Source organism: Lissotriton helveticus, chromosome 6 (genome assembly GCF_964261635.1).
Source record: "Lissotriton helveticus chromosome 6, aLisHel1.1, whole genome shotgun sequence".
Classification (NCBI taxonomy): domain Eukaryota; kingdom Metazoa; phylum Chordata; class Amphibia; order Caudata; family Salamandridae; genus Lissotriton; species Lissotriton helveticus.
Window position 1 is genome coordinate 1,895,902,217 of NC_136067.1, and position 27,391 is coordinate 1,895,929,607.

The 27,391-nt window shown below is 47.6% G+C and overlaps 1 protein-coding gene across 3 annotated transcripts in view; it reads right to left on the reverse strand.

Moving 5' to 3' along the window:
* Positions 1 to 26,895, reverse strand: part of WDR26 (WD repeat domain 26) — a 716,351-nt gene extending 689,456 nt beyond the window's left edge. Inside the window, exons 1-3 of one of the 3 annotated variants that reach the window (XM_078649852.1) lie at positions 26,219 to 26,667; positions 25,012 to 25,111; positions 24,821 to 24,919 (exon numbers count right to left, since the gene is read on the reverse strand). In XM_078649852.1, coding sequence (XP_078505978.1) covers positions 24,821 to 24,919; positions 25,012 to 25,111; positions 26,219 to 26,514 — 495 coding nt within the window. In that variant the 5' untranslated portion in view covers positions 26,515 to 26,667. Of the gene's footprint in view, positions 1 to 24,820; positions 24,920 to 25,011; positions 25,112 to 26,218 lie in introns of all 3 variants that reach the window. The other 2 variants (XM_078649853.1, XM_078649851.1) reach the window with 2 other exon arrangements.
* Positions 26,896 to 27,391: the final 496 nt, after the last annotated feature.

Sequence of the window (27,391 nt, forward strand, 5' to 3'; positions counted from 1 at the left end):
GCGTCCAGGGGTCCGATACTGCACCACCACCCAGGACCCACAAGGTGGATTTGCTGAGGTTGAGGTATAAGCCGGATACGTCACCAAAAACCCGCATTATTTCCAATACCCGCGGCCCAGAGCGACGCAGGTCGGTCAGGAAGAAAAGGACGTCATCCGCGTACAACGCGATCCTATCGGAGAGGCCCTGGGGCCACATAAATCCTCGGAGTTGCGCATCTATACGCACCCAGGCGGCCAACGGCTCCATAGCCAGGGCGAAAAGATAGGGGGAGAGAGGGCATCCCTGTCGGGTACCCCGGCCAATACGGAATGTCTCCGAGACAGCCCCTGCAACACGCACAGTGGCCGTGATGTCTGTGTACAGTAGTTTAATATAGGATAGAAAAACAGGGCCGAGGTTGAGACGGGGTAGGAGCGCAAACAGGTAAGTCCAGCTCACCGAGTCGAACGCCTTATTAATGTCTGCAAGCAACAGAGCAGCCTGCTCACCCATGGCTCCCATGGCCCCGATCGCAGCCCACGCTCGCCGAATATTATGGCGTGTAGCCCTGCCGGGCATGAAGCCCGCTTGGTCGGGGTGTACCAGGTCCACTATGTAAGGAAGCAACCGATTCGCCAGGGCTTTAGCCAGTATCTTGGCTTCTATATTGAGCAGCGAGATGGGGCGATACGAGTCGTGACTATCAGGGGGCTTACCTGGCTTCGGAAAAACCACGATTTCAGCATGGCGCCAATCAGGTGGTAGCCTGCCCCGAGTACGTGCCGCTTCCAGGGCACACCGAAAATGGGGTCCCAATTGCGTGTAGAATTTCTTATAAAATTCACAGGGATAACCGCTCGGCCCGGGGGCTTTACCCGCATTGAGCTGTCCCAGGGCCTCCCCAAGTTCCTCCGCCGTGAGAGGAGCATCCAGAGATTCCCTGACATCATCCGACACCATTTTAGGAGGTAGGTCATCGATGAACTTGGCAACATCCTCACCCGTCAACTTATCACATGGGGCATACTGTGCTCCGAAGTAGGCGGCAAAACTCGCCGCTAGGCGGACAGGGTCAGTAATGGCTGTGCCATCTTCCGCCAGAAGACCGGGCAGGGTGACAGGGTTGATGTTATATTGGCAGAGTCTATAAAGCATAGAACTCGACTTGTCACCCCACTGGCAAATCCTGCTCCGTGTGGCCAGCCACGCCTGTCTGGCCTCGTCCAGCAGGACTGACGCGTAGGATTGTTGCGCTTGGAGTAGCAGTCGCACCCCGGTATCGTCACCCCCCCCACGACTCCGCCGTTCCAAAGACTCCACTTGTGCCGCAGCTGCCACGATCGCCTCGCGACGATCCCGACGAGCCGCCGAGGCCCAAGCGATATCCACCCCTCTCATCGTGGGCTTCAAGGCCTCCCACACTACGACCGCGTCGATATCATCAACCAGGTTCTCCCGCCAGTAGTGATCAATAGCTTCCCGGAGGTGCTTAACATAGCCAGGTTGCTGGAGATGCCAAGAGGACATCCTCCATCGAAAGGGCTGTCGTGGCTTGAAAAGTTCTACGTCGAGCGAAACCGGGGAATGATCAGACAGCCCCCTAGGCAAAATCTCCACCGCACGCACTCTGCTCATGCACACTCGGGGAACAAACAAGTAATCTAGGCGAGAAAAGGAACCATGCACCGCTGACACAAACGTATATTCACGTGCAGTAGGGTGCATATGTCGCCAAGCATCCATCCAGCCCAGGTCATCACACATCGCTCGCAGCTTCGTAGAGGGAGGGGAGACGGGAAGAGGGGGGTCTAGCCCTCCCGGTCCTCGGCGCCCCCTGCGGTCCATGCAAGCATCCATCACCTCGTTCCAGTCACCCCCAACCACCGCCAGGGACTCTTGGACATCCCCCCATACTTGGAAAATCCTCTCAGCCAGGGCCCATTGCAGGGGGGGGGGGGCATACACACTCCCAAGAATTACGGGCTCTGTACCCACCGTGCCCCTGACAAACAAATAGCGACCCTGCGGGTCCGCCCACGTCTTCGCATGTACGAAGTGCACCCTGCGGTGGATCAGCACAGCCACCCCTCTGGACCCCCGGGTAAAGCCAGCATGGTACACCTGGTGATAGCCCAATCGCTGCAAACTGAGTGCTTTCGACCCCATCATATGAGTCTCCTGAAGCAGAAGCACATCGGCAGAGGCCCTCTTCCCCCAGCGCAAGACCGCCCCCCGTTTCACCTTGTCTAACAACCCCCTGACATTCCACGTGACAACTCTTAGGGACTCCACAGGGAGTCTGTGCATAGTATCAACCATAGTCTGATGGAGTCCGCCAGGAGGGCCCCTCGTGTCCACACCACCCACCACTCAACAGTAGTCGCATATTCATAAAAAGCATGTGCATCCCCCCCTTGCCACCCAAACACCCAAAAACTGTAGGGGCTGCTAAAGCCAGTCCCCTTCCAACTCCCCACACCCCCAACCCCCCTCCCCTACACCTCACAGAACCATGAAGCATCTGTCGCGGCATGGGCGATCCCGAGCCCAAAACAGAGGGCACAGGACCTACCATGCCAATGGATCCCAACTCCCTCAGGCCCATCTTCACTACCCCCCCCCCCCCCAAAAAACAAACTCCTACAAGGTAGGAGTGGGACAATCGGCTGTACCCGAGCCAGTACCCACCACCCCACTCAATCTCACGAACTTAGTAACAAGAAGACATCGAGGCATCAGGAAAGCGTCCAAGGCGCCGGGCCACTGCCCCCATTCCACTCAGTCTCAGTAGCCACGCTACCCAGCCAGGAGCACAGAGTACCTGAAGGCAGCAGTGTCACTTCCCGGATACGTCAGAGTCCTCGGGTCTGTGGCCTCCCGGCGCACCAGCGGCAGAGGCCGAACGCTTCCGCGATCTAGATCTCCGGTTTCTCTTGCCCTTGGAAGGGTGATCTCTGCATTCCGGTGAGGAACCCCTCGAGGACCCAGGATTCAATCCCGGCTGGTCATGCGGCCGCAGCGCCACAGTTTCATCCGTCCAACGAAACAACTCCTCCGGAGTATCAAAACACAATGTCTTGGACTGGAACATCACTCTCAGACGGGCCGGGTACAGCAGGGAGTATTGGAGACCCAGACCGCGGAGCTTCGCCTTGGCATTCATGAAGGATTGACGTTTCTGCTGTACGATTCTGGTATAGTCGGGGAACACCATGATCTTGTGATTTTCATAGAGGATGGCATCTTTGGACCTCGCCTCCCTCAGGATAGCGTCGCGATCGTGGTAGTTCAGTATCCGAGCGATCACCGCCCTGGGCCGCTCACCCTCCGGCGGCCGTTGGGTCAAGGCGCGATGGGCGCGCTCAATGATGAAGCACGAGGACAGGCCCTCCGGAGGCATCCAGCTCAGCAGCCACTGGGTAAGGAATTGCGCCATGTCCCCCTTCTCGCACCGTTCCGGAAAACCAACAAATCGGAGGTTGTTGCGGCGGGCGCGACCTTCAGCATCCTCCGCTCGCAGCGCCAGATTCTTCTGCACCGATTCCACCACCGCCAGCCGTTTCTTCAGGGACCCAACATCGTCCTCCACGACAGATATTCTGGACTCCGCCTCAGTAATCCGCGCCACCGCATTCCGCAGGTCTTGGCGGATCAGGGTAACATCTGCGCCCACCGCGCCAATTTTAGCGTCCAGCGTGTCCCGGGATTGGGTGATGGCGGCCATGAGCGCGGTATTATCCGGGGGGGGCGGCGGATGCTGACCCCCCCCCCCCCCGACGGGCCCGGTCCCCCAGTTGGCCCCGTGTATTTGTCGATGGTCGGTTGCTTAGATTGGCTGCCGCCCCCACCTCAGGTCATGATCGCCGCCTGTCCACGGGCCTCCAACAATCGACACAGCCGTGGCAATGGGGATCCCCACGCTCTTCTTCCACTCCAGTGGGGACTCCGTCCACCAGGCACGACCCTCCACCAGAAGCGGGCAGTCGGCGTCCCCCTTCACGTCTCAGTCCAGGCAAGGTATAGCAGGCACCGGGAAACACCCCCTCACCACTCGTGGCCCCAGGGCAATCGATGGGGCCCGACCACTTGCTGCCCACCCGGGGCCAGTTGTCACTGCCAGCGTTGTCTGGGGGTCCAGGAGGGGGCGTCCACAACTCTCCGCCCGCCACAGGGTCCGCCGACCGACACCCCGCCGTGAAGTGAGCCTCCAACGCAGAGAGGCAGCAGCCAGGCGTCCTCCACGGTCAGGAGCTGCACCCAGCCAACCCCGGGCGGGAGCCGCGAAAATTGAGGCCCCGGCTCCGCCGGGTCCGCTAGGCCCCTCGTAGGCCGTGGGCGACCCTCGCCCCTTCAAGGCAGTGGCACCGCAGTCGGGACACGGGGGGGGGGAACGAACCCGCCCCCGCTCGTCTTGCAGGGTCGTTAGCAGCCCAGGACTGCGGCAAGGCCGCCGCGCCACTCAGGTGTCTCCCGGGCGGGGGGCGCCAAAATTGAGGACCCGGCTTCAGCGCCGCACCAGGCCGCTCTCCGTCTTCAAGCGCCCCGCAGCAGTCAAGGCGCCGACGTCTCCAGTGACCGCACCGGAGGATGACCAGAGCTCCCCGCAGCAATCACCTCGCTTAGGGAGTGTGGCAGAGGCTCGGGGACAGGATAAATGGGCGGATAAGGCTCGGGCAAGCGGGAGCTCTAGGAAGCTGCGACCGCCATTGCCGCGCTCGTAGCCACGCCCCCATGTATTGAAATTTTAAATACTTTTGTGTTAGCACAAAAAGCAACAGACATTGAAAACGCCAGTAGGCGAAACGCGCCTGTCAGTGCAGGGGGGGTCTGCACAATAAAGCACTTTGCTTAACCATCTTTCGGGTGTGCTTTCAATATTGGCGGCTCACCACCGCCGGAGTGAGCACCCGGGACGGAGAGCTGTTGAAATATATATATATATATATATATATATATATATATATATATATATATATATATACATACATATACACATACATATATACACACACACACACAAACACATGACATAAGTAGCCAAGATGACGGAAGCAGGAGGATCTTGAGTAGCATTGTTGATGTTGGAATTTCGAAAATATAATATAAGCGAATGTAAAGATCAAATTGCACCGCCAGTACAGGGCAGTGCTTCAATAAGTTTTCTATCTTGGAATGTTAGGGGGCTAAACAACCAGTGGAAAATTCACAAGGTAGTATTAATTTAGAGACATCACATAGATGTTGCCATATTGCAAGAAACACACTTAGCACTCCATTCTGGGCTGCGGTCACAACATGGAATGAAAGGTACTTATATTGCAGCAAGATTCACAACACATGCACGAGGAGTTATGGTGTGGGTGCGCCAAGGCACAGGCTTACAAATTCATGAAGTAGATGGCGACCCTGGGGGAAGATATGTAATAAACCACTGCCGCAAAGATATCCGATGCGCTAGTGGTAGGTATTTATGGGCCTAACTATGACAACCCTTAATTTTATCGCTCCTTGCACTATAAACTCACAACATTTATTTATTTATTTATTTATTCAAAGTTTTATATAGCGTGAACAGATCTTTACAGATATCAGAGCGCTTCACAATGACAAGGTAGGGGCATTAGGAATGAACAGAGGTAGTGGGAACAATGTAGTAGTCACCAACATGAAGGGATCATAATAACATACATAAAACATATCAATATACAGTCAGGTAAACAAGTAATATGAGACGGCACAAGTCATTGATCCCAATACAGAGGTGTTCAGGTACAACTTGGGTGTGTGGAAGGCTTATACCAGTGTTTTAGTATAGTCATCAAGTAGGGTACAGTGCCAAAGGACAAGGTGAGCATTGACACAAGGCAATGCAGAGTCTCTGATCCAACACCTATAAGGTTCAGGAGATCTTGGCCAGAAGGATGGTTTTCACCTCTTTCTTGAAGAGTGCAGTGGAGGAGATACGCCTTGTTTCAGGAGGGAGCGCATTCCAGATCCTGGGTGCCATTCCTGAGAAGGAGCGCTTGTAGGTTCTCTCTTTCCGGAATCTACGGGGTTTCAGGAGTAGATTTTTTGAGCTTCTATTGGATCTCGAACCTCCTGATATAGACAACTTTTGAGCGAGGTAGTTGGGTGCATTGTGGTGCACGGCCGCGTGTGTCATAACTGCAATTTTTAGTTGTATTCTGGCTTCAAAAGGCAACCATTTTAGGGACTTTAAGTCTGGGGAAATATGCGAATGTTTTCTTGAGCCAGTGATGAGTCTTGCGGCAGCGTTCAGGGAGGCTCTTAAGGGTGCTGTTGTGGATAGCGGGAGTCCGCTGAGGGCCACAATTCCGTAGTCTATTCGAGGGATGACTAACGCTTGTACAGCAGTTTGGAAGTCTTCAGCAGGGAGGAAGGGTTTGATTTTCCTCAGTGTGTTGATTTGGAAATTAACTGTTTTTGTGGCTTTGCTGACGTGCTGCTGCATGTTGAGCTTGGCGTCCAGTGTGATGCCCAGGGATTTCGCTGAGTCCACGATGGTTGGTTGGACAGTGAGTGCTGTTAGGTTGTTTAGCCATGTTTGGGTGGTGGAAATTTTCGCCGGGGGTGAGATGAGAAGGAACTCAGTTTTCAGAGCATTTAGTTTGAGGTGATTATCAGCTAGCCAAGATTGAGTGTTAATAAGCGTGGAATTCAGATGTTTGATATCTTCCGGGGATTGAAGCTTTAGGTACAGTTGTGTGTCGTCGGCGTACATATGGAATTGGACATTAGAAGCTTGGAGCAAGGTGGCGAGCGGTTCCATGACGAGGTTGAACAATGTGGGGGAGAGGGAGGATCCTTGTGGAACACCTAGATCTGCAGGCACAGGTGCAGATAGCACATTGTCGATCCTGAACTTCTGAGTCCGGTTATGCAGGAAGGACGAAAACCATTTGAGAACCGTTCCCGATAGACCCATTCTAGTGCTTAGCAGCTCCAGCAAGTTCTCATGTTTGACCGTGTCAAATGCTGACGAGAGGTCAAGAAGGATGAGGAGGCAGGACTCATTGTGATCAAGAATTTGGAGGGCGTCATCAATTTTGTGTGTCATAGCTGTTTCCGTGCTATGTTTCGCTCGGAAGCCTGATTGACCAATTTGACCTCCTCAACTCTCATCAATGTGTCTTGTTAGTTGGAGTTGGACACATTTCTCCAGCAGTTTGGCCAGGGTGGGGATATTGGTGATGGGCCGGTAATTGTTTAGGTCAGACGGATCGGCTGTAGGTTTCTTGAGTATAGGCGTGGCTTGCCCCACCTTGAGGGCGTCTGGAATGAGGCCTTGTTGCAGGGAGCAGTTGATTATTTTGGTCCAGAGAGGGAGGAGCAAGGGGATGAAGTCTTTTACAGCATTAGCAGGTAGAGGGTCTGTGAGGTGATTAGAGGGCTTCAGGGATTCACAAATTCACAGATATGCCCAAACTTATGGGCGGCGATTTTAATTGCGTTGAATCCCCAGATCTGCATAGATCTAAGGGCCCTCACAGAAGACAGTCAGCAGCAGCTAGAGCCACGTCTGCAATAGCGGATGCAGATGGCCGGTAGATGTCTGGCACCATCACTCCCTGCGTCATCCTGCTGGACTACATACTAACCCGGTTATTTAACGTGTACACAGAACCAATTGCAGACATTTAATGACCTTTATGGATTCACACTCCCTTAGCAGACAATTCACTTTAATAAATCCTCTAACTTTGGAGTTAAATATATAAAGAAACATAACTCTCGCGGATGAAATAAGCAGAAATTTGTAAAAAGATAAACTGACATTTGACCTCCGTCTTTGAATGCACAGCAAATGTGGCTAGGTAAAAAAAAAAAAAAAATGATTTAAAGGCATATTTATTGCTCATTCATTTTCTGAATGAACAGAACACCAGTTCTTTGTCAGCTCCAGCGCTTGTCAGAAAGGACCTGTAGGACCTGAAAATAGCTTGTCCCCCAAAAAAAAACGAAGGGGCCATAGGAGAGGGCTAGTAGAATTTTGAGGCCTGCATGGTGATATGCCGCTAAGTTTACAAAAATTTTAAAAAGTTTAAGTAGGGGTACACGAAATTAAGGCTATTTGCTTTTGCGACATTTTCACGAAAATTCCACTTAATTGCAAGATTGGCGTTCGATGCTGCCTTTTAGCGTGAATGAGTCCTTGCATTCATTTTGGACACAAGCATGCATTGTGTGCTTCAAAAGGGAGTAAGAAAACGGAACAGACACGTAAAACACGTAATTACAGGACGTTAAGTAACAGCATAATTGTGCATAACAAGAGTACCATAAAGGTACTGAAAATATGCCACTGTAGTGCACATTTTACCCATGTCTAAGCACAAGTACAATGCAAAACAGACACAGAATTACTAAAGAACAGAATAACATTTTTACAACTCCAAACCACTGTTAAACCAACATGCCTGAAAACGTAATCTTATTCCGAAACACGGGAGTTGACAGAGACAGCAGTTCAAAGACAGGAAAAGATTTACTAAAAATATACACTATTTCTAGCGAATGTTTCCTCTGCTTGACTGACTTCTTGACTGTGTATAAAGAATAATCCAAACAGTTAAGTGGAGTGATTATCATCCACCCCACCCAAAAAAAAAAAAAAAATATATATATATATATATATATATATATATATATATATATATATATATATATATATATATATATACACACACACACAGAATAAAGCCCTCCAATCTAAAAAGGTGCTTACGAGGTCAAAACTACTGTCAACAAGTGAAATGCCTAAAAAATGTTTTTAAGAGAGTACAAATACAGGAAATGGTGCACGACATAACCACAAATCAAGTTACTGACTCCACAAGAGTAAGAGACCATTTGATAATACGAGGATCTCTCCTTTCCAGATAAGACACCATACATTTATAATAACCTTACCATAGACTTCCACAAAACAAAATCAATGGATGCGAAAAACTGGAAATAAACCAATCATTCTCCCAAAAAGTCAATATAGCCAATACTAATTAGGTGTGTGTGGAGGGGGGGACGGGGGTCTAGGTGTCCCAAATAACACTTGCTTTGCTTGTACATTTTTTAACAATTGCTGCCATAAGGTGTTTCAAATATATAATCATACCTTCAGCCAGCCCTAGTCGAGTAGCCGACCTAGAGAACATGCATATACAAAACCACATGGTCTTATTCTAAACTCAAAACCATGTTCAAAATGCATATGAATATTGATAACAATGGTTTTTGAAGACTGTATCCACTGCTATCACAAACACCTACACTGCAGTGCTGTATACTTCTTGCACCTTCTTGTACAGCACACCCCAGCAGTGTAGGGTGATAATCATCCTCTCTAATGAAAATGCCTTAAGGAGAAACATTAGGAATTGGAACTGAAAATTTCCAGCACATCAAAAACAAATAAGGATATCTGTTTGAGGGCAAGATGGCGGCTGTGTGATTGCTGTTGGAAGCCACTCTCCTCGCCGCAGTGAAAACCCAGCAAGCAGGCAAAATCAAGGTTGTGGTGCGAACAACGGCATAATGGTATAATAAAGACAGTGTACCCCCGATCTTTCAATATTGATAAGAGACTTACAAGATGAGGTCAGAGCAGAAGATTGAACGGAGAGCATGTTTGCTCTTTTGGAGTACTCTGCGGTTTTATTTTCTGAGCGGCGGGTCTGGACGGAGTCGGACTCCAGTATGCCCCCTGAAGCGAAGCCATCTGTGAGGGAAGGTGCAGCGGCCACGGCCAGGATAAAGGGGGGGCTCAGCAACCCGGAAGACTACTGCAGAGAGAAGCGAAGACGCTGCTCACACGCCCGGTTTGATAGAGGAGGAGATAGACAGCAGGGAGCCCGGCAGAGAGCAGCCTCCTGTCGACCCGGCAACCAGAACTAAAACTACAGTTCCTGGGATGTTCTGTGGTCGGGTCTCATTGGAACAGACAAAAACAACGATACAATGTCAAAACTTCAACAAGTCACTAAAAGGTTGTAAGGACCTGGAGAATAGTGATGGGGGCACTGCTGGTAAGCCCGTAATGGCAACAAACTCAGCCCCTCTCTTATTACTCTGCAGTACAACACTAACAAACAACAAGAACGAACTTGGCCAACACAAATACCATTATCACGGATTTAAATGCTACTTCTGACACCAAGTTAAGTAATGGAGACAATGGTTCACAAATGAGCTTAATGGTGTCAGATGCTCAGAGCAGGACAAACTCTTGATCCCAATACTACTAAGGTCAGTATTAATAATGGTGATAAATTCTATTCCCTGACAGACGAGTCGGAACTCACTAATAACAGTGGAAGTAAGGGCACGGACCCAGAGCTCACAGGGGAGGATAGTGGAAGTGCCCTCCTGCGGCCCGAAACCCAAAGGCGTGTACCTAATTGTGCGAAAAGGAAAATCAAAAGAAAAATGTTCCACAGCGGATCTTGTAGACAGCACCTCTATTTTCCGATGTCCCTCTAATATCCAATTTGGTGTTGTGCTGATAACCTCCAGGACCTGCTGCGGTTTTGGTCCTACTGGAAATCCAGACAAAGACTTAAGAAACAGAACAGAGGCAGCACCAAGGATGAAGTAGCCAGGACCATGTAGTATCAATAAATAAATTCTTTTATTTTCTCATTTATAGGACAGCCAACGCGTTTCGCTCCCCAACCATGGGAGCTTCGTCAGGGCAAGTGTGTTGGTCAGAACTTGAAGCGACGAAAATAACGTCAATGGAGTCGTTCGATCCAAACAGTACAGAAGCCTATGGCAAACTTTCAATATCTGGATAATATTATAGCCACGTCAAGGGTATATATTTAAAAGACACAATTCGTCCAAGAAGTTCCAAAAATTAGTGTAAAATTTCTGGTATCCAAAGAACAGTAAATGCGCAGACCATAATAAGCTGCCACCAAAATTGCTGAAGAGACCCTTTTCAGAGCGGTGTCCCCATGACGGATTCAATCGGCTTGAATTGATCCGATTGAATCCGTCATGGGGACACCGCTCTGAAAAGGGGCTCTTCAGCAATTTTGGTGGCAGCTTATTATGGTCTGCGCATTTACTGTTCTTTGGATACCAGAAATTTTACACTAATTTTTGGAACTTCTTGGACGAATTGTGTCTTTTAAATATATACCCTTGACGTGGCTATAATATTATCCAGATATTGAAAGTTTGCCATAGGCTTCTGTACTGTTTGGATCGAACGACTCCATTGACGTTATTTTCGTCGCTTCAAGTTCTGACCAACACACTTGCCCTGACGAAGCTCCCATGGTTGGGGAGCGAAACGCGTTGGCTGTCCTATAAATGAGAAAATAAAATAATTTATTTATTGATACTACATGGTCCTGGCTACTTCATCCTTGGTGCTGCCTCTGTTCTGTTTCTTACGAAAAGGAAAATCACTAGAGGTGCGGGGAAAGATAAAGATTAAGACTCCGATAATAGCCAGATAAGTCAGTTAAAATAGGATTGCTCTACCACACATCTGGGATTTGAAACGGGGGATGAGGAGGATGTGCCCCAATTTCTGACGGAATCTAAACCAAATACAGAATCACCCTCTTCCATGGGGTTAATTTATTCTACACTCAAACAGAACCAGCCGGCGGCTCGACTCGAGCACAAGAGGGCCCACCTGGCAACAAAGACACTTCAGGGGGCTATTCGTAAAGTAAATAACATGTGTTCAGAGATTTCGGAGCGCACTATGGTCCTAGAGAAGCGTATTGTAGAGCTAGAGGCTGGCGCGGAGAACACAGGTCAACAAATTGCGGCAAACGAGGCCAGAATGACTGATGTACTCTGGAAACTGGAGGATTTCGATAATAGACAACGGAGAAATAACCTGCGACTTCTAGGAATGGAAGAAAACATGGAAAGGGAAGATATTTGCGGATTTGTTATAAGGCTATTTAAGGGGGCCTTCCCGGAACTTTCTCAGTGGAACTGGGAAGCGGAAGTGCAGAGGGTTCACAGATTCGCTCTGATGAGGAAAAAGAGTGCAGGCTATAACGAGAAACCCAGAGCAATCCTGATATACTTCGGGAATTTCCTCCTGCAGCAGGCAATATTTGAAAAGGTGAGACTTGATGCAAGACGTGCAGCTGAGGGGCACTCCTTTGTGCAACCGGATGTTTGCCACACGATGGTAGAGAGAAGATGGAGGCTCCGGCAGCTGATCACAGCCTTGCAGAAGATAGGCTGTGAGGTGTTTCCGATTGATCCTGCCCGATTAAAGGTCATCCATAAAGGATCAACAAGAGTATTTACTTCAGAGATTCAAACCTAACAGTACTTGCAGGAACTATCACCTGGCCAAGGGAATAATCGAAGAACCGAACTCTTATTATTTTCTAAATTTAGGAGGTCTGGGGGTATACGTTTCAACAGGACTAATAGGTTCAATAGGACTTTCTCTTTTTTTGCTTGCTCGGGTTTTCGTTCTTTTTTTTTTTAATCTTCTCTGGTGGAAAAATAGGCGGGGAGCGACTTGGGGCACAGTGAAATGCAGGAGGCATCACAAGGGTCTATGGACCTTTTTTGCCTTTTTGAGGCAGGTGGGGAAGGAGGGCTTCTGGTGCTCAGACTGGTCCAATGGGTAAAAAGTTGTGTAGTAGTATGGATTGTAATTCGATCTTTTTCAGGTTTCCCTGAGCTCTGGATACAGACAAAGGGGAGTTAGACTATGACAAAAGGCTAAGGGCAAGATTAGAATTGCATCTGGCAATATTTCTGGGTTAAATAGTCCTCATAAAAAACGCAGGGTTAATGTAGACAACCAGCATTTGAACGCCAACATATGTCTACAAGAGACACATATTGAAGTTGGGAGACAGAAGATGGCAGAATTAGCAGGGTATCAGCTATTTTCCTCCACGACCCACGGCGCACACACACGAAAGGGGTTGCTATTATGGCCCGCAGGAAAACCTTTAGTTGTCTACGGACTAAAGCTGATCATTTGTGCAGATGGGTCATTACTTTATGCAATGTGGGTAATTATTCTTTCACGCTTTGTTTAGTCTATGGCTCAGTGCTGGATGACCCGATCTTTCCAATTGGTTAAACATTGAACTTGCCGGGTGGCCACTGCCCTTAATTATCTGGGGGGATTTAAATTTAAACACCAGTGCTATCAAACTTGGGCCTAGGTTTTATAACGGCCGTAAACCTAAAGTTTTAAATCTTGGATGAATTTATGTAGGACTCACGGACTTACTGATGTTTGGGCCTCACAAGACCCGAGCTTTACCTTTTTTTCTGCCCCACATCAATCACACGCCAGGCTTGATTATTTCTTTGTGTTTCAGTCTCTCGACAAAATGTTGGATTTATAGTTTTCCACGGGTCATGTCGGATCACAATCCGCTAGTTCTAGAGATTCCACTCCCCGATTCAAAGGGGGAGGTACCACGCTGGACTTTGGACAGAGCACTACTGTATGATGAAGAGTATATAGCACATATGAGAGCATGGATCCCCAGATTTATATCTGAGAACAGGGATATTACACAGGTGGATATAGTATGGGACGCGTTGAAAGCTGGGATTAGAGGGGAAACCTCTAAGAATGGCTAGTGGCTTCAGAAGCAGGGTAAAGTCTACATGCAGGAACTCTATAGTAAGCTGGCTGAGGCAGAGACACACTTAGCTGATGTCATTATGAGCAGGGGGGTTGTGGGTGAAGCACAAACATGGTTGGCTTTAGGCAAGTCGAAAATCTTAGAAATCTCTACTTGCAAAGCAGCAGGGAAATATGCATCCTGGAGATCCAAAATGTATGAATGTAGTGAGAGAGTGGGACATCTGCTTGCGTTGCGCACTAGGCAGCGAGTGACTCAGGGGGCAATCTTGGCAATCAATGATCACCAAATTGGGTTAGTCTCAGAGGCTTCTGATATCCGGGCTGCCTTTCAGCGATTTTATCAACAGCTTTACACAGAAGAAAGCACTTGAAGCACAAAGGAAATACAGGACTATCTTGCAGGGCTCCCAGGAGAAAAGCTAACTGGGGAAGAAAGAGAGGCACTAGGAGGTACCCATTACGGACGAAGAAGTGGCAGGGGTTATAGGATCTTTGGCTAATAGGAAAGCTACTGGTACTGATTCTCTCCCGGGGGAATTCTATAAAAAGCTGGCTCCCTGCCTACTCAAACTGATGGTAGATGTTTTTTAGCGGCTCAAGCTGGACGGGAGCTCCTGATTCTTGGGGATCGGCCAATGTCGTGGTCTTGCCCAAAAAAGGGAAATCTGTTAAGGAGCTGGAGTCTTGTCGACCAATAACTTTAATCAATAGCGATGCAAAGGTATATGCCAAGATTTTGGCAAACTGCCTTGCGACTAATTACCATTGACCATGTTCAGAGGGCGATTGCTCTCTTTGATGAGGCAGGGGTCAGGAGATCCTATCGGGTTAATCCTGCTGGACGCAGAGAAAGCCTTTGATAGGGTCTTCTGGCCATTTCTGTGGGCAATACTGGAGTAGAGAGTTAGGGCCAGGCTTTATTAAGGCTATCTCTATAATGTATAACAAGCCGGTGGCCAGAGTCGCTATTATGGGGGAATTGTCAGGCTTGGTCTCGGTCAGCCGGGGGACCATTCAGGGGTGTCCATGCTCACCCCTATTATTTGCTTTGTACATTGATCCTCTGGTTAGGAAAATTGGGGACAATAATCAGATCTTAGCAATACATAGTAATATGGGGGGGGGGATTACTAAGATCCTGGCGTATGCCGATGATCTGGCTATTGTGACCCCTAGCCCCCTTACAGCTTTAGCCGAAATTGAAGAAGAGGCACAGATTTTTGGACACATCTCGGGCTATCGACTGAACGCTAACAAAACATTGGTTGCCATTGGCAAAGAACTTCAGATTAGTGATCCTAGGGTCATACGGAAGGAAACTTACCTTAGGGTGGAAATAATGGCAGATGTGTCGAAAATTGTTCAAATTAATTAAGATCCATTGCTCCCAAAATTTAAGGCAGACCTTAACCGCATAGATAACCTCACACTGACACTGGTTGGGAGATGTAATGTCATCTGGCACGGCCTCTCAGCCCCGACCGCTGCCCTACCCTCGAAGACGGCCGCTTCCGACCATCTCAAGTACGTTTGGGCCCCTGCATGTATGCAGAGACCCACCCCCTCTGCTCCGTAACTGACCCTTTTCGTTCCTGGAGGGACCCACCCAAGTCCTGGTCTGACCGCTACTGGGGAAAATTCATACACTCTGGTTTTACCCCCCCCCCCACTACAACGCTGCCCCAGCTACCCCTTATCCACTTGAAGTGAGTGCCGAACATGCTATCTGCACGTCACTATCAACCAAACAGACCAGCTACACTCCATAACAGAACTGTGGTCAAAAGTAATCGAGCGCCTGTTCACCTGTCCGCCCAGACTCCAGACACTCATTCCGACCCCTCTCTGTCTGGTCTCTTAATCAACTGCCGATCGGCAGCTAAGCACGCCACGGATATTGAGTATCTCATCCTGAAAAATAATAATATTGACTTAGCTATCCTAACAGAATCACGGCTCAACTAATCCTCATCTCCATGCCTGGACCTCCTAGTCCCTCCCAACTATAACATTGCAAGGCAATCTAACAAGAAAGGAGAAGGCATCGCCTGCATCTACTGCTCTAATCTTATTGTCACTGAACTCCTGGCGGATACCACTGAATCCTGCGAATACCTAGTCCTCACTATTTGCAGCAATTCCACCCAACTGTACAACCTGGACATCTTTTACCACCCCCCAGGCATGAACGACTCTTCCACTGCCCACCTCATGGAAATCATCACAGCTAATATTTCCTCCAACACTAAAGATATTTTCCTTGGTGATTTTAACCTCCACTGGAACGATCCCAAGAATCCACATGTCAACGCCATCAAAGACCTCCTGGCCGATCAAGCCCTGATCCAAACCTGTTCACTCCGCCATCACCTTCCTACTACCTGGCACCCACAAGGCAAGGGCACCCCCCACCTCTCGCATATCACAACGGTCAGTGACCTCAACGATCACTACTCTGCGAACATGCTGGATGATCTAGCCCCACTAAAACTGAAAAGAACCCAAATCAAAAACAGAAACCCCATGTTCACTGGATCCCTCAACAATGAGAGATCTCTCCGGCAATCTGAAAGAACGTGGAGGCAGCACCCCTCTACTGCACATCTAAATCTTCTCCGCCAGGCCAGAAATGCCTACAACAGGTACATCCTCAACTCAAAAAAAAGAATTCTTCAGATCTGAACTAGGGAAGGCCAAGAACAGACCCTCAAGCTCTGCGAACTGATTAAACACCAATCTAATAAATTGGTCAAAACATCGAAGGAAACCCCCAAGTCCCTAATATCCTCCTCCTTTGCTGACCAAATCCTAGCCTTAGAAAACAAACTCAGTCCCGCCACATACTCCACTCCTTCCGGACCTGCCTCCTCTTGCCCCAACGCCCCCCCAAATTTCACTTAAAAATCAAGCTCACTGGACCGACTTCAAAGTCTATGACGAAGACTCCATCTCTAAAATCGTATCTACCTTAAACTCGAACAACCATTTTAATGACCCGCTCCCCTCCAACTGCCTAGCTGTCGTTGTCCAATCCATTATTCCTAGCTGGACTGCAATAGTTAACGCCACTCTCCGGCAGGGATAGATGCCCGACTCTCTGAAAGCCGGCCAAGTCCTCCCCATTTTGAAAAAACAGTCGCTAGATCCTGCTTCCCCTGACAACTTCAGACTCATCTCCAACATCCCCCTCCTAGCCAAAGTGCTGGAGAAGTGTGTGCAACAGCAGCAGCTAAGTCAACACATCAACAACTTCCACCTACTCGACTTCCAATCCGGATTTAGACCTGGGCACAGCACTGAAACCACCATGCTCCACATCGTTGATGATGCCCTCTAAGCCCTTGACCAAGGCAAAGCCTGTCTCCTTATCCTCCTAGATCTATCCTCGGCCTTCGACACGGTCAACCATGAAAAACTACTTGAACGCCTCAGACAGACGTTGAAGTGCTTTTGATTTTACATAACCTGGCTGCAGGAAAATAATCGGATCTATAACTTTATCTACATAGAAGGACCCTAGAACTTCAATTGAAGACTATTCAAACATGTTTCATTATGCAGTACTTGTAGGCACCAACAGAGATATTGTGGGACTCCAGGATACAGCGAGTTCCAGTAATTCTGGCATGAGATGAGGTCCGGAATTAGTTTTCCAGGAAGTTACAGGTAGTAGGAAGAAACCGTGGAAGCATTTGTAAGATGTGGAGACAAGTGGCAGCCATCCAACTAACTTGAACTTGGAGAGAACGCTTGTTTTCATTAAAAAAATAAAAAATAAAGTGACCCAGTTTTTAGCTGAACTAAACTGCATCAGGGCAAACACTACCTCTCTGGCTACTAGGTAGGTGCCCAGGGTAATGAATAGTTACCGAACAGGTCTTGTCTCCATCATGCATAACAAATGTTGCATGCAGGCATGCATTGAGGGAAGCTGGGTGAAGTTGAATTAAGATCTTCCAAATGGAAGACAATTTGTAAGCATAGGCACAACGCAGAAACTAAAATCTAACCAATGTAGCTAGCAGGGAGATGGAAATATTTAAACCAAGTTTGATTCAGGACTAAACTCTGCGGTATTCCACATTGTAATTAAAAGTTAAGATAACTGAGAAATATAAAAAGGGGGCAGGGGGAGTATGCCTTATGTCAGCTAAGAAGAATGGCAAATTCGAGATTGCTGCACTATGAGCACGGTGTCAAATGCCTGTGGCGCCTCTGATCAAAGGTATACGCCATTTGTTAATCTGCCAAATCTGATGCTGCTTGCATAATAACACTGAATCGTGCTTTTAACTCACTGTTTTTTAAACTGCGCCGTGTACTTTGTTTCTCCTCCCATCTGCTGCCACCGACCCCGGTCTGTCACGGCTTGTGCCGTTTGTACGGAGGGTCCGCTTCTGGCACTATTACACTTCCGGTGGGATCACTGGCAGTCTAGATTGGAGTTTCAGTCTTTTCCCTGCTCACTCCCTATTTCAACAGGAGCAGGTCGTGGACGCGTGCAGCGGCGCGCCAAAGGCAAGCCCATCTGCGCCCGTCCCACTGGAATGACGCCAAGACCCCTGCATCTCTTTTTTTCTCCGGTAACATATCCCCTACCCTAACCTTGACACTGCTGAAAACATGACTATCTTTAGATACTCAAGTGAAGAAATTAAAAAATTAAAACATCGCTCTGATTAAACCCACTGGGACTCTGGCAGCTGAGATAGCCAGATGTCCTCAAATCTCGATTCGCCTGTCCATTTAATCAGACGGAGACTTCCGTACCCCCTTCCCTTAATTTTTCTAATATGAGCATACCCGTTGAAAAATGTAATGCCATTTATTTTAATGCTCGCTCTATCCCCAGACATGCACGGGAAATGTGGGCTCTTAGACTTAGCAGCCCCAGACATTTGTTTTGTCGCTGAGACTTGGTTGCACGAACATGCCACTCCCGATATACACACCGCTTTCCCGCCAGAGTATAAAATAACACGACTCGACAGGAAAGAAACTAGAGGGGGGGTGGGATTACTGATTGCAACTAAAACAAACATAAATGTGACTAGTTTGGAAAATTGTGTCTTCAGCTATCTAAAAATTATCATATTTAAGTTTGAGGGAAATCCGAATAATGTTTGGAAAGTAGCCTTAATATACGGGCCCCCTGGTGCCAAAGGAAACTTTGCAAATAAGCTACTTGAAATTACTGCACCACATGTTCTAGCCTCTGATAGATTCCTTCTAGTATGCGATTTTAACGATCAGGCAGAAATACAATCTGACTCGGACACCGGAAAGCTAATCTCCAACATGAACACTCAGGGTCTTGATCAGAAGATCATTGGTCCCACACATCAAGCCGGCCATACGTTGGACCTCCTCTTTTCAAATTCCCCTGATATAACAGCAGACCTTCCAATCCCATTGCTCTGGACAGACCACTATCAGTTAAAATGTTCTTTTCCCCACGACCACAACAAAAACGGTATTAGAAAAAGAATCTACATTATGCAGAACCCTGAAAAAAAATTACCCTACCCATGTTTCTAAAAAACTTTCATCTTGATACACAATTTTTTACTTCAAATGCTACTATTGCAGCACTTCAATTTGATAAAGCCATTGAGATAGCACTGGATAAAACTGCTCCTCTGAGCAAAGTCAAGCGCAAGACCAGAATTGCTCCCTGGTTCAGAGCAATTGAAAATCATGAAATCTAAATTCAGAACCGCTGAGAAAAAATGGCAGAAAAGTAAAGATCAGATAGACCGGAAAACATACAAACTACTGCACACCAGTTATATGAGGGAGATAAAGTCGACAAAGAGAGCATTCCTCACGGAGCATATAAACAAAGCTCAAAACTCCTCCAAAGAACGCTTCCAAATCATGAAAGAATTTACTATCTCTAGCAGTCCGTTAGCAACTCCAAATTCCCTAGAGTGGGCCAATTCTCTTTCTAAGTTATTTGAGGACATAATCACTACTATTCACCTTTCCTTTCCTCCCAATCAAATCCAAATTCAGTCCGATGCCCTGGCAACATTGCTACCTGACCTTCCCTATATAATGGATGAATTTACTAAATTTGATTGTGATGCGACCATGTCTGCCGGGCTGAAAATAAAGTCTGGGTCTCCTTCTGATCACATCTCCCCCAAACTTTTTTCTATACTTGCGCCGGCACTAGTGGAAAATCTCACCAATCTTTTCAATAAGTCATTTGCGAATGCAGACTTCCCCGCAATATGGAAAGCAGCAAAAATTAGACCTATTCTGAAAAAGCCCATGCCGACCCCAGGGTTTGTCTAAATTATCGGCCCATCTCATTACTTCCATATTTTGGAAAAATGCTCGAATCCTTTGTCAATAAACAGCTTGTGAGCCACCTCGAAAATCACGGACTCATGGACCCTTCGCAATCTGGTTTTAGGGCACTACACAGCACGGAAACCACGCTGGTCGAGGTTGCTGATAATTTCAGACTGGCATTGGATAAATGCCAGTCAACCATCCTCGTCCTGCCCGACCTATCCGCGGCCTTTGACACCATCTCCCACCATATCCTAATTCAACGGCTGTGGGGGCATTGGTGTCAGAGGAAATGCCCTAGAATGATTTTCAGCTACCTATCCAATCGCACAACAGCGGTCCAGATTGATAAAAACAGAGCAGACGAAAGACCTGTTAAGATGGGCGTTCCACAAGGCTCTATTTTGAGCCCAACGCTTTCAATATCTATATGACCCCACTGTCCTATGCTGACGATACCCAGATCTTAGTCACACTGGGCCCTGATCCGAATGAAACCAAACAACATTTCAAAAACTGCCTGACTCACGTTGAGGAATGGATGAATACTAATCACCTCCAGTTAAATGCCAGCAAATCAGAAATTATGCTTTTCGGCAAAGCGGCTGAACATTGGACACATGATTGGTGGCCAACAAAGTTAGGCAGCTGTCCAGTGCCGAAGGAATCAGTTCGAAATGTGGGCTTCTACATGGACAATAAACTGTCCATGGAAAACCAAATAAACCACATTATAGGTACATGTTTCGGACTAATGCGTAGCTTAAGGAAGATTTTCAAGTGGATTCCCATTCAGGCCCGGAAACCCCTAGTTCAGGGTCTAATTATAAACAGAATGGATTACGGAACGTGCTCCTAGCCTTCATAAATGAACATCATTTGAGCAGGCTTCAGGTTCTTCAGAACACGGCAGCTCTGTTAGTTCTTAACCTTCTGCGAAGAACTTAATCAGCCACATGCCTGAGAAGTCTGCATTGGCTTCTGGTGAAAAAGTGAATCCTTTTTAAAACTATGCCTGGCTCAGACACATGTATGAAAGAGGCCCTAGATACTGGTCAAAAAAACTAAGATGGTATCAGCCTCAAAGAAAGCTCAGATCTAGCAATGAATCCCTACTGATACCTCTAAGAATACAAACTTCCAGCAACGGCGGTAGCGCATTTTCTTTTCTAGCTCCTGCCTCATGGAATAAAATGCATCTACACCTCCGCATTATCCCAGAACACAGCTGTTTCCGTAAGAAGCTAAAGACCTGGCTTTTTGCAAACTAGCCGTCCTGTCTCTCCTGTCAGAGCCATCTGCAAGCGCCATGAGACTCCCCAGATGTGATGTGCGCTATATAAATGCCCCCCGACTTGACAAGCAGAAATCAAGAACAAAGACAGCGGATCCTTCCTAGATAACAATGAATCTTAAATTGTTGACCTTCACCAAGGCAGTTTCAGGGTTAAGTAGCAGCCCAAAGCCAGACTGAGATGCAGTAATACTAAATCCGATCCAAATAAAAGTCACCTCAAATTTAAAGAATAGTTATGTTTAAAAACAATTTAAATTGACCCAAATTTACAAACAATTAGAAACTCAAACTATATATACACTTACTGGCTGGTTATCCCAGTGTACTATCACAAAATAAAATGGATGGAGTATCGAAACTTTTCAAACTATCACCCCCAGTCATAGATCTGGGTATAATCCATTGCTATCTTGCTTGCCAGCTCACCCCAGTTTGGACCCAGCAATATGAAAAGTTTCCGCACTCCGTCCACCATCTTATTGAGTTTGCCTGGTTCTCAACGTATCATGCCAAGATAATAAACAAAAAAGAATGGTTATAATTAAAGCAGACGGCGCAACAACATCGGTCTATGGTTGCAATACTGCTTAAGTGACACAGAACTGCATTTAAATGAAGGTTGTTCCTTATAGATGTTAAGTGCTCCCTTGGATGATTGTGACACATAATCCCCTTTTACACTGCACGTCAAGTTAGAGAACATGTGTAAACTAAGTGTGCTTCACTAAGAATTTTTCGGCACAGACACAGTTGGGAGAAGTTCTTTCCATTTCACAGTAAATCTTTTCAAATGTAATGCCCCCAGACTGAATTTTAAGTAGAGATAGCGACGAAATGAAGATGCGGACAATCCAGTCAAGACTCTTGGTCACAGAATGTAGTAAAGGATCATAAAAAAATAAATAAATAACCACTGTCACAAAGATTTTATATACCAGTACCAGCTTGACAAACGATCAACGGCATGGATTGCCACATGTTCAGATCACAATTGTGTTAGCTCAAGACATCTCTCTTGTGACTTACTCATAGGAGACAAAGGGTGCGATCACAATTATACAAACACATACCTGACTAGTATTCTTTCGAACACGGCCCTTCTAATAGGTATACAGAATTCCTGAAACTACGTTTTTTCAAGCAGAAACTTGGAGAGCAAACCCCAATATGCTGAACAAAGTTGTAGCATCATTTGAGCGCATTAAACTTGTAAATGTTATTCAATAAGGACACCACCAATGTGTTATTGGACAAACATGCCATTACAAGATGACAACAACAAAAATTGATGCACAAAAAAAATGTAAGGCTACCGCCAATAATAAAAAGATGAACCATTTTACAAACTAGAGAAATTAATGGACACTTAATTTGCTCTGATTTCACAAATTAGAATTTTAAACCAAAACCATTTCCACAATATATGCGTGTTTTGGAGTTAGCGACGTGTGATATTCTTTGGGACAGAAAGGCTAACCTTTAAACAGCTGCTCCACTGCTGGCAAAAGAGGATTACTATGCCTCTTCACAATCTGCAATTCCATTGGGCATTCCCTAGCACTACTGTGCCACTCTTTGCCCAGAGCAGCCAGAGTGGGAAGAAGCCTGGTAACAAGGGAGTAAAGATGAAAATAAACTCAGCATTTACAGTTATTCGAGATAAAGTCCTAAACATAGAATAAAGAACCAGGTACAGGAAGGAACGAATAAATTGGCCTCAGCCATTGGCTGTCCCTTAGGGTTGTGCCCCAGTCCATCATTTTTCTCCTACTATGCCACTGTAGCCGGAAACCAGACAGGCGCAATCAGTTTTGTAAAGTCCAATCCGAACTGCCAGACCTGAACAGAGTAACACACAACACATGTATTACAATGACATGAATTTATGTTTAAAAACACAAACTAGAAAACGCAGCAAAAGAAGGAAATTTAAAAATATATTTATGCTTTCGTATTCCACCTCTTGAATACCAACATCTGAAAGTGCACAATACTATTACTTTAAACTATAACCTAAGTTAAAATAAAAGAAACAATTTAGTTGCGAATTCAACTATGCGTGCTACAGCACTGGTTGTCAACGGAAATAGTGTAGCCGAGTACAGGGTCAACCAATACCAGCACTTTTCATGCATATATTATGCCACTCAAGTTTCTGCAAGTATTCAGAAATACATCTGTTGTGTACAACCTAGCCCGGTAACCAATCCACAATTTTTCTACATCATCATTCCGCATTTTGGAACTTGTAGGCCCATGCGAGCAAATGGAGAAAACCGAAACTAGAAGTCTGAACATAACCTACTTTTAGATAATCATAATGGGCGACTTGACTGGTGTCCTTCACAACTAAGTCTTGAGTTTCTAGGTCGATTGCAGTGTTTTTGTGGAGCAGTCATCCGTCTTTATCGAGTGCCTGCCCCTCATTTAATTTGAAAGGAAGAGTATGTCTCTGTAGCAAAAAAAGTACCCTGCAACTTTTATTTGCCCATTTCAAGCATTCGTCTTTGAGGTACGTTTGATATTTAACCAATAACAGTTATACGCACTTTAGCCATTATGTTATGAATACTCTGATAGACACAATGTAAACAAAACAAAAAAACACAAGGTTCAGCTATTTCATGTTGTCTGCGCATATTTTGCTAACATCGATAAACTTGTTTATCCAAAGGATACTAAAAACAAGGCACACCAATTAAGATGTATTGCATAATACAAATTACAGTGCTTCCAACAAGTTCCAAAAGAAAAAAAAACAGAAAGGCGTGAAACGGGATGAAGTTTCGGGGCGGGGTACCCTCTGTTCTTTTTCATTTTATGCGCCCGTAAAGGTCGCTTTTAAGTCTGGCGTGTCTCAAAGCAAACGCAGCCAAGCAAGCGCAGCCAAGGCGAAAGATTAAAAACATCTTGGACACGCTCAGCCCGGCCTAGTCAACAGATGCAGCAGCCGAGCGAACAGCTCTGATCGACAAGACATCTGTTAGTGCGGCTTCACTTCCTGCAGGATCTCCCGCCCTCCTCTCTGGCAGGAAGCTGCCCGTTTGACAACAAATGAATCAGCTTGAAGGAGAGCAGCCATCAGCTGATCAGGCATTGTTTACACTCAGGCCGGGCGATCCCTCCAGGCAGCGAGCGGTGCTGACTGACAGCCGCGCACACCACTGAGGTTTCCCTGTCAAACTCAGTGAGCTGGGGGCAGGCAAACTGGGGCACCGCACCTCCACAAACCAAGCACAAAGACCACTGCAAACAACAACATACATACATGCATAAATACAAAGGACTCGATAAACAAACCCTCTTTCCAACCCTTCTGGAAATAAAACAGTCATTGTTAACGCGTGCGCACAGCAAGCTGTGTGACATGACCGTGAACATTCAGTTGTGCAAGGGATCTGCAATGTCAGGCCCCGTTCCAGAATATACGTGCCCCTCCAGTGATGCACCGGTACCAACCATTTTCAATTCTAACAATGTTATTACTTGAAACGCAGGTTTAGTCACTCAAAATATTTAAACAGTCGATTGTACAGCAGCAGTCAAACACAATATTTACTTCAATTAGGATAGAAAGGCAAAAAACGCCCATTAGTTTTAGAAGCATGACAAATTAATTGCACACCTTTTTAATGAATATTTGAGACGTTTCTAGTGGGCCTCTTACCACAATTGCATGAGGTGAGTGGACTAGGGATTTAAGTTCGTTTAGGTCGTTTTCTGCCTATAAAGACAAAATTTAAAATAAAGATCAGAAATTTGGGTATTTAAAATACAGGCCCCATCCACCCTCTGGAATCTGCAGTCTGCTGTTACCTTATCCCACTCTCCTTCCATGACATGATTGCGGAACTTGGTGGCAGAAGGATGTTCCAAACGACATCCCGACTCTTGCATAAGAAGATCAACGGTCTGGCTGCAGAGGGAAAGAGAGGGATGCCATGTTAACCCGATGAAGTTCACAGCCCTCGGTTTCAACACACTACGTTATTTTCGAGCGCAGAATTCAATCACACACAGCGGACTACGAAGATTTGCCTCTGCAACAGACTGCTAGATATTTCAAACGCAAAGTCAATCGTAAACTCAAACAACGATCGCCATGTGAATCCAGTAAATATAAGACCCAGTGTCACACTACACAAAGCAGCAACAATGCGGTTTTAATCGTAAATAGAGATAAGCAGGCCTTTGATCGGATTCCGCACTGTTTTTCATGCAAGGCTCAGGCAGTCAGTCAAGGATACAGAGGCTGCCGGACCCACTCCATGAAGCGAGAGAACCTAAACCAGCTCTGCTCTCAAGTCTCTGAATGGTCTCCTCGCTTAGTACACTTGTGCAGCCAGAGAACGATGAAGAAACACACAGTGGGTCCGGTAACCATCAATAACCTGGTGTATTGGGGATGCGGGCTACTCCAGAACCCACGTAGAGACACGTCTTGGAGAGTTTCAAAACCAAAACAATCCCCAGAGATTGATCAAAACAAATCGAAAAATGGCCTCCGAGTTTTCAACATCCAGGTCTACCAAAATGGGAGGAGCGGCCTTCTCGCTCAGGATGTAAACAAGAGCCTGTGTGATTTGCTACAGGCCACACTTATCCTAAAGACCACCGGGGAGGCGAGACCAGGACCGACACTAGAGAAGTACATCGAAGGCTGCGTTAAGGGGTGGGGAGTCAGCTCCCCGAGACTTGCCTTTCTGCCCTAGGGGGCTCAGTGATTCGGCCTTTCCGTACACGTTAGGCACACTTCTCCCTGTTACACCCAGGAGGAATGGCACTGTCACCACGGCGATTAAACTGCCATGAGAATAAACCACCACTGCCTACAACCAGCTGTTCAAATAATCCGATCTCTCTGAGGAGGCTCTTGGGAGCCCCAAGACTGACACCTCACCAGCTAGCTGCACCTGGAGCATACATGGATCCCTTCATCTCCCTCATTCCCACAACCACTGCCACGGCTGTCTGCTCGGTGACACACTGCCCAGTCTTAACGACCCCCAGCCTGGGCACTCACTTGAGCCCCAGCCCGTTGAGGTGCTGCCCGATGAGGCGGATGACATCCTCGTCGGACTGAGACAGTCGCTGCTTCTTCTTCTTCAGAGCGGCCCCCAGATCAGGGGCGGCGGTGGAGGCGCTGCCCGAGGACGAGGCGGCCGGGGTGACTCCGTTGTTGTTGAGGTTCAGGTTGTTGCTGTTGTTGAGGCTCAGCAGCCCGTTGGCGTGCGCCGGCTCCGGTGGAGCCTCGCCGTTCTGCGTCCCCGGCTCCTGCGCCCCCTGTCCCCCCGGCACCTGGGCCCCGTTGGCCTGCATGGCGGCTGCGGCGCTCTGCGGGCTGAGGCTGCGGGGGCCGCCGCGGGAGGGGGGGAGCGGGCCGGGGCCGGCGGCCTGGGCGGCTGGGCCTGCTGCTGCTGCCGAAGCCCCGGGCTCTCCTGCGCCCTCCGCCGCCGCCGAGGCTCGCAGCTTCTTGCGCGGGGGCGGGGAGGCGCCGCCGGTGTCCGAGTCCGATGAGGAGGAGGAGGAAGCAGAGGCCAGAGTTTCCTCGCCGAGAGCGGCCGTGGTGGGAGACGGCGGGGCTGGGGAGGGAGAGGGGTGGGGGCGCGGGGTGTGCAGGGGGAGGGGGCGCCCCTCGGCTTCGGTGGAGCCGGTGGGGGGGGGGGCGATCAGCTGCTCCTGACTCCGCTGCCCGTACTCTACTGTGAGTCGGTTCTGCTCAGCTGCAGCCCTAATGGAGTCCAGACGGCGACGTCACCGGAAATTCCTGCACTGTCTTGCGCTCACTTCCGGTGGCAGGTAGTGCTTGCAGTAGGCGCTATGTAAACAGACCGGTGTCAGAGGGGGTCGTCTGTGAGCCGTCACACCCGGCCAATGGCTGTCACGCGCTGTCACCCTCCTCCGTCACTTTTGACCCCTCGCCTCAGCAACGCTAGGGGCACTACTTTGCACGGCAAACACAATTGTGATGTGATTTTTAAAAAAAACTATCATTGGGAAAGGCAAACCTGAAATTCCACTGCTTTGTGTAGACAAAAATGATAATAAAATATCCAGAGCAGCAAGTGGTGTAAACGCTGTTACTTGATTAGCAAGACTTAGGGATACCTCTCTCTTGGAAGAGGGATCCTGCTAACGTTTCCCTCATAATATTTCATACACATTATTATTTTATTGATATACTCACAGCTTTAAA